Source organism: Indicator indicator, chromosome 27 (assembly GCF_027791375.1).
Source record: "Indicator indicator isolate 239-I01 chromosome 27, UM_Iind_1.1, whole genome shotgun sequence".
Lineage (NCBI taxonomy): Eukaryota > Metazoa > Chordata > Aves > Piciformes > Indicatoridae > Indicator > Indicator indicator.
Genome location: NC_072036.1, coordinates 10,263,707 through 10,276,728, shown reverse-complemented (window position 1 = coordinate 10,276,728; position 13,022 = coordinate 10,263,707). Strand labels below are relative to the sequence as shown.

At 38.7% G+C, this 13,022-nt stretch overlaps 1 protein-coding gene across 1 annotated transcript in view; it reads right to left on the bottom strand.

Moving 5' to 3' along the window:
• AK9 (adenylate kinase 9) overlaps positions 1-13,022 on the bottom strand; it is a 40,469-nt gene that overhangs the window by 9,932 nt on the left and 17,515 nt on the right. Inside the window, 10 exon segments of the mRNA XM_054393029.1 lie at positions 357-570; positions 2,986-3,204; positions 3,901-4,113; positions 5,093-5,155; positions 5,593-5,812; positions 6,512-6,630; positions 6,878-7,144; positions 7,704-7,916; positions 8,726-8,847; positions 9,801-10,007. Of these exon segments, the coding sequence (XP_054249004.1) occupies positions 357-570; positions 2,986-3,204; positions 3,901-4,113; positions 5,093-5,155; positions 5,593-5,812; positions 6,512-6,630; positions 6,878-7,144; positions 7,704-7,916; positions 8,726-8,847; positions 9,801-10,007 (1,857 nt within the window).

The following is a 13,022-nucleotide window of genomic DNA, read 5'->3' as shown; positions in this document are numbered from 1 at the left end:
TCCTTTCTTTGTTTTGTTTCTTTGTTTTACATTAGATCATATTGACTGAAATAAGAAACAATTGGAAAATATTCAGAAATAATGCAAGAGGTATAAAGAGTGTAAATCTGGATTTTCTAAGGGCCAGACCAGCTCACTGACTTCTTAAGGAGCTGGGATAAAATTCAGAAGGAATATGCATAAATATCTGACTGTAAAATGAGACATTGGAGAATATAAATAAAGGATTCTATGTCCAGCAAGAAAAGCAAGGAGCCCAATGACCTTAATGGTTTGTGGTTTTCTTACTAGCAGCAATGACAGACAGCTTTGGTCATCAGATAAAGTTTTACTTTAGAGATAATGTTGGCTCCTACCTGTAGTCTTTCCAGACTTTGGAGGTCCTACAATTGCAATCTTCACTGGCACAGCTGGTTTAGGTTTTGGCTGCCGAATATATTTGATGGGATTTTTCATAAATGTTTCTTGATTCTCTTTACTTGAAAAGAAATAAATATATTGTCGATGGATCAGAGGAAAGACTGTTTTTTCATGACTTTGTTGTGGCCTGATTGCATTTCCTTCACTGAGCTGCACACATAGAAAATGGAAAGCAGTTGATTAGGTTTGACAAAGCCTCCTCTCCTTCCATCCTGTAGCTAGAGGAGTAAAAACTGCATGAAACAAACCATCAAAGCATCCTGAAATTCATACATATGGACATAATGTGTTGTCTGACTCTGAGGAACTCCCATACACATGCAATTCTTGTACACACACAAAAAAAATGAAGCAAGCATTGAAGAGAGAAAGAATATTCACTGTTTCCAGCAGGTGGTACCATAACACTTTCTGGCCATCAAGTGCAGAGAGGTACAAAATGATAATATATATTGTTTTCATTTTCAAATAATAAAGAAAATAATTTTATTCATACATCAATTAAAGCCGTTCTTATCTGCCTGACAGTAGATGTACTAAGAATATTTTTTTCAGCAGAAGTCAGGTACAAATAAAGAAACCAGAAAAAGAATATCAATACTTAAGGAGTATGGTGCAGGGTAAAATCACAAAGCAAATGAAAAAAAGCTTGTGTTAAAATCCATGCACTGCTGCTGAAATCCTCTCAAATACATCACACAGCCTACTGGGAAGTCTGTAGGGTTGGTGGCTCATTGAGATGTAAGAGGAGCACTAATGGCAGAATGGTCATTGCAGAAATGTTCAATGAATTCCTTGCACCAGTGTTCACTGTGGAAGAACTTGGTCATGTCCCTGTTGCAGCCCTTCTTGGAGGAACTGCCTTGAAGTGCTGAGAAATGATAGTTTAGAACAAACTGTTGGCATCTGTGGAAGAAATTGCCCAGCCCATATAGCATTCACCTCACAGTTCTAAAGGGACTCAGGAGTGAAACTGCTGCTGATCACTGTGTAAGCTATTGGCCTGCCTTCCACAAAAAAGGAAGGTGAAGAAAGTGACCATTTTCGAAACGGCCTCCAGCCTGGATAGTGGCAAACGTAGGGCAGTAAATCTGACCCTGTCTTAAGCAAACTGAAATATGCTGAGGAAGAAACCAGCAGTTACAGGCACACATATGAAATAATGGGGGACAGCCAACTCAGCTTCTTGCAGAGGGAAACACAATCTTTGTTTTAAGGAGTCAGTAAATACATAGGGGTAAGGTGATCTGGTTGTTGCAGTAAGAGATGTCACTGTCCTACTGCATGGCATTACCTTGCCAAAACTTTCTCTGATTCTGAGGTTCCTATTCCTGCACAAAGTCATTTCAGGGTGTTTTCCCTCAATTTTTAAGTTGTCAGGGGTCTGTTCTCCTGTTCATCTGCTACCATTCCTCCCTCATCTCATAGTATTTATTCTCTGCTTATCTAATCAGTTGTATAACTACTTCCCTCCCCCCTACCTAAAAGTAATTGGCATATCTGCCTTTCTAAAACAAACCACAAACCAACTCCAGTCCTTAATCAATTATATCTGAAAATACCCTCCAAATGACTCTATTTCCATTCCATTATTACCACATATACATTTTCATGATCAGCACACCACTCTGATTTTATCTAATAGCTTTCTCTGACTTCTTTCATCTCACTGAATTGTATTTTTGGTTGCTAAAAACCCCACTGCACATAGATGGAGAAATGGAATAACAAAAAATGTAGTGAAATCTAAGAGAACAAAGTGCAAGGGCTAACGTGTAGGGACTAATAGGAATTTCATGTATAAGTTGAGGTTCAGTAATTGCAAATGACAGAAGAAATATTTACTTCTATTAATATGTCCCTAGATTATTAGATGCCAATTTGATGCAGCCATGGAAAAGGCAATTCTGATCCTAAAGCATTTTCAGCATTTTGATTATATAAAGCTGTAATGAGAGCTGATATGTATACAATTCTGATGGCCAAGGTTAAAGGAAGATAAACATTATCTGGAACAGGTGAAGACTGAATATGACAATTATATGAAAAGCATAAAAGTTACTTGATTGATGAGCACAGTAAATAATAACCAATATATGTTTCTTTCAGGTGCCAAGGCTGCTATCTTTCCTGGGGAAGCCATGTCACTGGCCTGGGAGCAATCATAGATTCATAGAATGGTTTGGGTTAGAAGGGACCTGGAAGATAATCTAGTTCCAACCTCCCTGCCATGAGCAAGGACACCTTCCACTAGCCCAGGTTGCTCAAGGTCTCATCCAACCTGCCCCTGAACACCTCCAGGGAGGGGGCATCCGTGACTTCCCTGGGCAACCTGTTCCAGTGTCTCACCACCCTCACTGTAATTTCTTCCTAATATTCAATCTAAATCTGCTCTCCTCAAGCTTAAAGCTGTTTCCTCTCATCCTATTGCTACAAACCCTTTTAAAAAGTCCCTTCCCAGCTTTCTTGTAGCCCCCTTCAGGTCCTGGATATATTTTCACATGAAAGATATTTTTTAAAAGTATTACTTCTTGAAAATATTCTTCAGCTATTTAAGAACATTACCTTGACTGGATCCCACTGACCAAAAGCACTTGGAAATTTATATGAGAAAACCAGCATCTTGTGTGCAAGTGCCAAACCTATTGGGTAACACTTCTCAAAAATGCTTCCACGGGTTGCCACCAGAGAATGCAGTTTGCTGTAGGTTTGGTAGAGCACAACGCGAGGCTTCCGGCCTCCGCTGATCTCCATTTGTGGGACTGACATTTTTTCCAGTTCTTCCTGGGTAATGAAAACATAATGAGCTATTAGAATTATTAACACCATCAGATTTTTTTTTAATAATGGCTGACAGCAAGATTTTCTGTGAACTGTCAAGGATTTCTTGAGCATGTTGTCACCATTAAGCAGCAAAATTTGATTTCAGGTGACGGTTGTTCTTCCTGCCCATTGCAGTTTAAATTAGTAAGTATCACACTATTACAAACACAAAAACCCAACAAACCAAAAAAGTCCAATCTGATAATTAACTCTGAGGAATCTACCATGATAAAGCTAAAGCTTGAGAAGCCACTTTACTCTAGTAAGCCCTCACCTGGAGTACTGTGTCCAGCTCTGGAGCCCTCAACACAGGAAGGACATGGACCTGCAGCTAGGGGATATTATCAGTATCCAGTTCTGATGTGTAATTCTATGATTCATAGACTCATTGAATGGTTTGAGTTGGAAGGGACCTTAAGGATCATCCAGTTCCAAACCCCTGCCATGGGCAGGGACACCTCCCACCAGCTTAGGTTGCTCAAGGCCTCAGCCAATCTGTCCTTGAACACCTCCAGGGAAGGCACATCCATGATCTCCCTGGGCAACCTGTTCCAGTGTCTCACTACCCATACTATATGATACTACTGCTGTGGGATTTCTCACCTTACATATAATATCTGTAGCATTATTAGGTATAATAAGGAGCAGATCAGGTACCTTTACAGCTTGCAAACTCTCTATTTCTGATTCAAACTTTTCTGTAATTTCATTTTGTATGCGCTCAACAGCATCACTCTCCTGTTCTTCATCCTCATCCTCTTCTTCTTCTTCTTCTTCTAAAAACTCTTCTTCAAGTATAGCTTCAATATCCTCATTTTCATTCTCATCTTCCTCCTCAGAGGCTTCATAATGCTCTGTATTTGCTAAAGCCTGGAAAGGTAAAATATGTTATTGTTTCATGTCTATGATACAGTTGTTTTGAAAGAACATGTGGTTTGTTTGGGTTATTTTTGGTTTTTTTTTAATAACTTGAAAAATCATTAATTCAACAAATCTTCATTTTGTGGTATATCATATCTCAAAAGAAAATACAGAGGTATTGCAATGCACATAGAGCACTGAACCAGTCCCAAGAGTGCTTTAAAAACCCCAAGTGCTACACTGCAGTTTTGATAAGAGGGGTATTTTATTTCAGCCACAGTACTGTACTTTGGCAGGGCTTTGTTCTAAACAAGCTTGCTAGCTGAAAGGGTAGCTGCCAGAATTTGAGGAGCAGGCAAGTAGTACACCAATGCATTTATAAAGATGCTATGTAATTGTTTTGGCAGAAATCCTGGCACAGTCCTGTTCTGGATTAACCTTGGATTTGACAGGGTACTTAAAAACATGCCTAATAATTGCAGTTAGTGGGGCTACTCTCATGCTTACAAATTAGATACATAAAAAGTAAGAATATTGCTAAATTGGAGCCATGTAGAGAACTCTGTTAAAACTGTTTTTAGTGCTCATGACTCAATAGTTTCTAAACCAATTTAAACATCATGTCAAATTACTTTTGAAAGTAGAACTTTCTGACAATCTATCATAGAATGGTCTGGGTTGGAAGGGACCTCCAAGGATCATCCAGTCCAACCCCCTCCACAGTCAGCAGGGACATCCTCCACTAGATCAGATTGCCCAGAGCCCTGTTGAGCCTCACTTTGAATATCCCCAGTGATGAGGCCCTAACCACCTCCCTGGGCAACCTGTTTCAGTGTTCCACTACTCTCACAGTAAACTTCTTAGTGTTCTAACTTCTTTAGTGTTCTGCATTGCCCTGAAAAATCTGTGATTAAAAGTTCTAGAGATTTCTAAGACACGAATGCAAACACTTCTATTTCAAATCCTTTTTACGAACTTGTTTTCTTACCTCCTGCTTCTTTTGCTTTTGTTCTGCTAAAAGTTCTTCCCTTCTTCTAGCAATACTCTCATCCTGTTAGTGAAAAAAGATATAAAAAGACAATGATGTTTGCTCATTGACTTCCTCACAACTGGGTGCTCTGGAAGAACACTCAGTGTGTAATTGAGAACTCTATTGCAATATATGTTAGCAAAAATATTTCTTATGGCCATATTCACATTCTACACCTAGTTGCCTTTTGTCCAGGACTTATCAGATGTCTACCATTCTATCAGACATTTCTTGGGCTGCAAGATAATTATATTCCTGCACTAATTAATTGCACAGAGGAGGAAAGGAGCCCCAAACTCTGGTTGATTCCTGTGGTAAATCTGAGAATGCTGTTACTGTGTCTCCTGGCTCCTTATCCATTTCTTTTCACTGCTTTGGGAGTTTTTACAATCTGTGTGCAGACCTGTGCTGCTGAAATTACAAAAAAAAAGAAAAAGTAGACAGGACTGCAACCTTACCCTTATTTTTGCTTTCAGGTATTTCAGTTTCTTTTTCTTTTCCATTTTTCTCTGTTGTCTTTCTTTCCATTTTTTCAGACATGGAGGAAAAAGACGATCAAGAATGTCATTTTCTTCTACTTCAATAAAAACTACAACATCAGGACAGAGTCCTCTCTCTGACAAATACTGAGCTTCATCTAAAGTACGAGGGAAACCATCCAGGATAAATCCTGTGGACCTAATTGGAAAGCAAGGTATTTGTCATTACACAATGTAGTTGGAAGTGGATGTAAATGAATGGAATAAGTAAGATATGGAAAAAGGGATTTTTTTTACTGCTGACATGACATCCTAAAAAGACAGTCTTCTTTCTAGGAGCTGATGATCTTATTTATTTATGCAACAATAATCCACATGTATCACTGTTATGGATGTGCTTTCTGATATGAAAGGAAGTCTGTGCTGGATACATCACTGGAGTGCAGATTCTGATGCATGCACAAGTTAAGCTGATTCTGTGTTTCTGTGAAGAACACAGATACTTATCTGTGCTTTTCACACAATATTTGGAATATATGGAAACCACTACTTACAGCTGTATTCAGCTAGAGCTCTCCATGTTTTACATGAAAACACAAAAGGTTTCTCTACATCTCTGGCCTCTAAACCAATGAAACCCACCCAGCTATTCAGGTGGTTTAATCCAATTCAAGTCATTAAGTACTTCTGTCCAGCTCTGTCCAGAGCCCAAGAGATACTCTGTTACTGTCAAAATATTCATTAAAACACAGCAACAAAACCAAGAATGAGAGGTGGGTCATGATTCATAACAAGAGCACTGAAATAATCTCTGAAATAGTTACCTGTAATTGTGGACACAATGGATGATATACTTCCTAAGATTAATTAAAGAAAGAGAGAATCTAATTACAGTTACCGGAATGGCTCTTTCCTCCACCAGTCAGGAACAATGTTATCAAGGACTTCTGCAGGCAGTGCCTCATTATCCACCAGATTTGCTTTGATTGCTTCTTCCTCATCAGTTAACTCCACCTCCTTTGCATAAAGAAAATCCACAAAAAGAAAGAAAAATAATGAAAACAAGACCAAAACAATCAGAGAAAGGAAAGAGAGGAAAAGGAGAAAGGAAAGAGAGGAAAAGGAGAAAGGAAAGAGAGGAAAAGGAGAAAGGTAAGAGAGGAAAGAAAAAGCTACCTGAAACATTTATTGTTTAAAGCACTATCTTCATTTGATTCCAACCCAATACGATCTGTGACATTAAAAAAAAAAATCTGATTATTACCTGTTTGCTTTTTTCAGTCTCAGTTTCAGTCATGCTCTGAGAGAAGCCTTCCAGTTCCTCTGCTAGAATTGGGATTTTATCATCATCTTCTTCAGGTTCTTCTTCAAAACTGGCCCCAACTTTCCCTTTAGTTTTGGGTAAGATCAGTTCCTGAAGATATTCTTCAAACTGAATATGGAAGATGCCCAATTTCTCTGCTACCTGTCTTGCACAAGTACTTTTACCTGCTCCATGAGTCCCAATTAAGCATACCCGTAACGGAGGAGCCTACAGGAAAAAATTTGAATGTTTTGTAGCAGTTTGGAGTCCAAAGCACACTTACTACCATTTTCCACTTCCATTCTAAAAATTGCACCAAAACCAGTCAAATGATTTAGCATTTTATTTTTTTTCCCAGGCTTTCTATTGCTGTTCCAAACAGACAACCTGCTCTCTGCAAATACTGAACAAAGGCACTGTAGGTACAAATGAATCTTCATTAGACAATACTGGTAAAATTCTCCCTTCTTTTATCTTTCTTCCACTTACAAATAAAATAAAAGCTTTAAAGTGAGTAAGACTCCTCCAATATGTGTGATTTGTTAATGACATGTTGTTACGATTATTGTAAGCCTGTATAATTTTCCTCTCTTTTCTGCTTTGTTTGCATCATTAATTCAATGTGGTAATAAAGAGTCATTAGGGAAGCAGTGTGGTTTATTTTGTTTCAAGGACTTGCCTGATGTATTTATTGCTACCTAGAAAAAAAACCCAGCAATAATTAACAATTATAAATTATCATTTTGATCTGTTATTATCTACTTAGAATAATTTTGAAGCTTCTCACTTGTATTGGTTCATTGTGAGCCACATAATCTTCTGGGTTCTTCAAAAATTTCTCTCTGTGCTCAGAAGTTGAAAAGTAGTAAAGCTTTTCTTGATATTTAGCTGCATGTTCATAGAGTCCTGGGCAAAGGACAAAGTTCTCTTTCAGACTGACTGGACAAAAGTGTTTTGTGTCTCCCATGTGCCTTTTCTTTTCCTTAATTTTTTCTTCATCCTGAAAATATTATGAAAGTCTTACTGTCCAATCTAGTGAGAGAAATACTGAGGAAAGAATGATCATTTAAAATTTGAAATGGTATCAGAGTTAGCTGTTGATGACCAAAATTAGGCTAGAAATATCTATAATAAAATCTTTTCCTATTGTGTTCTGGAAACTCCTTTTCTGTTGCTTCTAAATGTGCAGAAGCAGACTTCTTCAGAAAAGGCAGTGAGAGATGGCATTATGAAGTCAGAATAGTTACCCAATAAAACTGATTTAAAAGAAATAAATCAATTCAGTACTGCTATATTGCACTATATGGATACCCTGTACTGTTAGATTTGGGGATGGGAACCTTCAAATATAGGATGAAAATATAAGCAAGGCAAAGCTGGAGCTTTAATTTCATTAAATTAGGCATCTGAAAAGTATCAATAGCTGAGATGAAACAGAGGATTGCACATCAGGACTCTGCATCTTCTGATGTTTATGTAATGCTTCACAAAATCATTGTTAGCTGACAGAAATCAAAGTTCACATTTGTTTCTTTAACAAAACCCCCTTTGCCATCTGGCAGAACTAGGCACATTCATTCTCTCTCTTAGCATGGGGTATTTATGATTCTCACTGGAGTAAAACTACCATCAGCCAGAACACAGGGATACAATGAAGTGTATTGGAGCATGTGCTGATACTCATTTCCTAAGAAGGCTGAAACTGGACCATAAAAAATCAGCTGCAAACTCTGACTTCTCTGGGGTTATGTTCGAAGTGAAAATAAATTAATTAAAAGCATAAACAGACAAAGCCAGAACACTTACTACTTCTTCTTCATCTTCATTTTCTTGTTCTTCAGCTTCTTCATCTTCCCCTTCAGCAGCCAGATCATCTTCTTCCTCCTGTAAGTCTTCAGCAGACAGTTCCCAACCATGGAATTTAAAAGGTTCTGAAAAGGATAATTTTTTTTTTCCTGTTTCAGTATTTACTTGGCCAGGCCAGAATACATTCTCTTTGTTAGAAGTAAGCACACACATGAAAGCAAATCATGTCAACTGTATATAGCATCTCCTCCACTCATAGAATAAAATGTTCTCCCTGGATGTAGGAATTAATATTTTGCTTCCTCCAACAATGGAAATTTCTACTGGTAATTTTTGGGTTGAAGTAAATTGGTCTTTACAATGGGAACTTGTAGTAAAAATGTGTTACATAAACACACAGAGATAGTGCCATTACTGTTTGCAATAGGTTTTGCCCATTTGTGCAGGAGGGGAAAATCAGTCAAATTCTATTTGGTTATAAAGCTAGCACAATAGGTGTTTTGGTTAATAAACCAGCTAAATTATTGTAATAGCAAGAAAAATGTATTAATATAATTTTTCCAGTGGTTGTTAGAGACAGGAGCACACAAGTGAAGAAAGGAAGTTTGCCCAAAAAAAAAAAAAAATCAGTACTGTAAAAAGTACAGGCTTGAAAGACAATCTCTGCAGGTAGGTAGGTTAGATTGCTACAGCTCCTGAAGGGCTCATTGACTTCCATGGATATTGTCTATAAGGGACCCTTGGTTAGCTATCCAGTTCTCAAACCAGTATCCTAACATGATCAGATACAACAATCAACTGGGGAAATGCACTGTCAGAACATTTAGGCAGCTATTAAGCAGACATTTGTATAACTATAGATACATATATTTGTCAAATATATATATTCCTCACTCTTCCTGTGCCTTAAAGGCTGCTAGTGTGCTTTTCATGTCACCCACAGAACACAGCATGTCCTGTTCCCACTTCATGTGAATAATACAGAACTGAGCATAATCTAGCCCCCCCTCCCCACCCAGTATATTCATCACACAAGCTCTTCAAACTAGAAGTGCAAATCACAAACAGTATTACTTACTTTCCATAACCAGCACAATTTGATTAAGCAAACTTTCTGGAGTTTGCTCAGCAATCTCTAAACCAACAAGTTGAACTAGAGATGACTGCTTGATTTCTGACTCCACTGTTTGCCAGTCATGCATGAAAAGGTCCAGCTTCCTTTTAATTGTTTCCATTTCTGGTAGATTTGGGAAATCATCCTCTGCAAACTCAGGTAGTACAATTTCTGAAAAATCAGATAGTGCATTGAAGGCAATGATGCTCTCAAATGTTTTGCATGAAAAAAATATCACTATGCTTTAGGATTTCTTTTTATTTTCCTCAGCTGTGGTGGCATATTTTTTTAATGTTGCTTCCTCCCACTCACCACCCCCTTAGAATTATGAATTATTCCATTTATTATTCCAATTATTATAGCACTAGACAATTTGAAAATGGCAAATTCATTCTGTTGCTACAATATATACTGAGGCTTTTCCAGGAAAACAAACAAAGTCAAATTACTTAACCACATTTGCATATGGTACTCATGGTAAATGTGGCAAAACCATACCAGATGGATTGGCACAATGGGTGAGCAAAATAACAAAGGGTAGCTGCTGCCACTGCCATCCATTTTGCTGGAGAAGCCTGAGGGCATTCAAACCAGATTCTGAATTAAAAGCTTGATTTTGACACATCAACAGCAAAGGAGAAAAATACTAATTTGTTCCTAAGATTGCAACTAGCATCCATTTAGACATTGTAAGGCCCTGAAGACCTGAGACAACCTTGTGGCTCAGCTAGAAGAGGATACTGAGGTGCCTAGATGGTGTCATCACCACCTTGTCCTTACTAAACCACCAACAGTCTCTAGCAGCAGCAATGTGGTATTTTTGCTGCTGTTCCCATTTCCTGCACTCATAATTTTCAATCCTGATTCTCTTCTTTTTCGTGTACTTTTTCTTTTGTGTGATGTTTAATTAAGTCTGCTATCAGTGCCTTCACCTAACAGACAGGAAAGCAGTTGATAGCAATGACTTAAATGGTCTGACACTGCTGTAAGCTTGCTGGGACTCACAGGGTGCACGCTGTTTATCTCTTGCCAGAAATGAAGCTGCAAGAAAGAGCCTGAACAGTGGATGGAGTGATTTTCTACTTTGCTATCATTTTCCTTTTCTTTTCTTCTTTCTATCTTGTTTTGAGTGAAAGGGCAGGAACAGATTTTGACAGAAGCAACAACAGGTTCAGTCTATTTCAACGCAGTTTCATTGATTTTGACAAAAAAAGGCCTATTACTACTATTTTTCTTTACATAACTTCCTACAAGTAAAAAGGAGCATTACTAAAAATGAAAGCCTTATGCAATGCTTTGTATGTTAAAAGATCTGTCCATTTTTTTTTTTTTTCAAATACAACCCCCCAAACCATTTAAAAGACAGAGTTTTATGTTTACTCCCTGGCATTAAGCACGTCAATGCTCACTGTGTGAAGCTGCAGCACTGTAACATTTGAGCTTGCCCCAACCTGAAAAATCCAAACCATTTTTCTGCCTCATGAAGAGTCAGATTGCCCTGTTACAATTCCCTTCTTTAAGGAATTGACTGTTTCCTCCCAGAGCTGAATGTCTCTCAATATTCTCTTGTAGATTGTTGAAGAAATTTTCCAAAATAGAGCTGGATTTCAGTGATTAGGTACCAGTAACATTCAGCAGGGAACAGGACTAAACATAATGGCCGGAGCAGAGGTGCTGCCTAACTTTTGCCTAACATGCTGCCAACTAAACCATCACCTGGAAGCATCAATAGCAGTTGGGATAGGTGAGTGCCTGCAGGACAAGGAACACATCAAACAGATGTTTGTGGTTTGAGTGTCTAAGCTACTCATGAAGCTATAGCATCAAAGGTCAGTGGCACTCCTGTCTTCTAGAAGAATGCAACCCAGTCCCCTGCCTCTGGTGACTTAATTGCCAAAGAGCAAGTCAGGGACTCTCCATCTTTTAGTCATCAGCCAAATGAAGATGCAGAGTTTCAAATGCATGCCCCCTTTTGCCATTCCTTCATGGCTCACTAAGGTTAGCCCCTTGCCAGTTTGCTGCTCGTTGTGCCTGTTTCTACAACCCTTCATCCCATGTATGAAAGCAGGCACTTAGAAGTTAGTATGGCAGTTTTGGGCACTGCAATGCCCACATCTCCTCATGGGCCTGGCTCTTAACGTGCACTCCTCTAGAAATACAGTACATTTCTAGATACTTGGAAGAATTTTATTCTTTCTTTTATGAGGCTCAAACATTTACTCTTTCACAATCCCCACTTACCTCTACTATATATATGATAAACTGACATTTGAAATAAATTAGACCCTCTATAGCAACTCATATTCTGGCTGAGTGCAGCCCTGGGTGTGCTTGTTCCCTGCCCAGGTCCCTGGGGCTCCTGCCACCTGCACCCAGGACCCAAAACCCTGTGTAAGCCACTGGCCCACCAATGCTGCAGCAGGGCAGGTCCTCAGCTCCTCACAGCCCTACCAGGCCCTGGTCTCTGCCAAGCTGGGCCTACCCATGGAACAACATCTCACCCCAGCCTCAGCTCACCCCTGTCCCCAGGGAGGCACCCAGTGCCTAAGGCCAGAGCTGTCCTGCTCCTGGCTGGGGTGGTGGAACCAGTGCTGGCTGCAGGGCTCTGTCCTGATGGCACACTGTGCCCCAGCTCCCTGTTCCTTTGGGAGCAGCTGGCCTTCACCATGACCTTACTTGTCCCCACGATGGACTGCAAAACTTGATTTTATTAATTGAGTCACTTCTAAAAAACAGGTTAACAAATAAGTATTTTGGCAAGCACTTCTGTGTTCTTTTATAACAAAGAACACTTAATGAATCTCTTCTCTTTTAAAGCTTTCAACACCACAGCTCCACAGCTATTAGACTGACATCAGTGGCCAAATTTCCCTCTATTTGAATTATTTTTAGTCTAAACATAAAACAGGAGTGCAAAAGGGCATATCATTAAGCAGAAACATCATGTAGATTTCTAGTAGTTTGATCTTGAGTTGGAAATCATTCTTTTCTTGAAAATGTTTATGAACATTTTCATTTTACTAATCCGTAAATTCATTCTACATATGGCATTCCATTAATTAGCCCCTGCATTGATATCTCTGTCTTTTGGCATGCTTCTAAATAGGAATATGAAAATGCTTTCCTTTTTTATGTAGATTAAAAGATGTTGTGTAAATGCTACAATTAATTATGTTGCATTCTGCA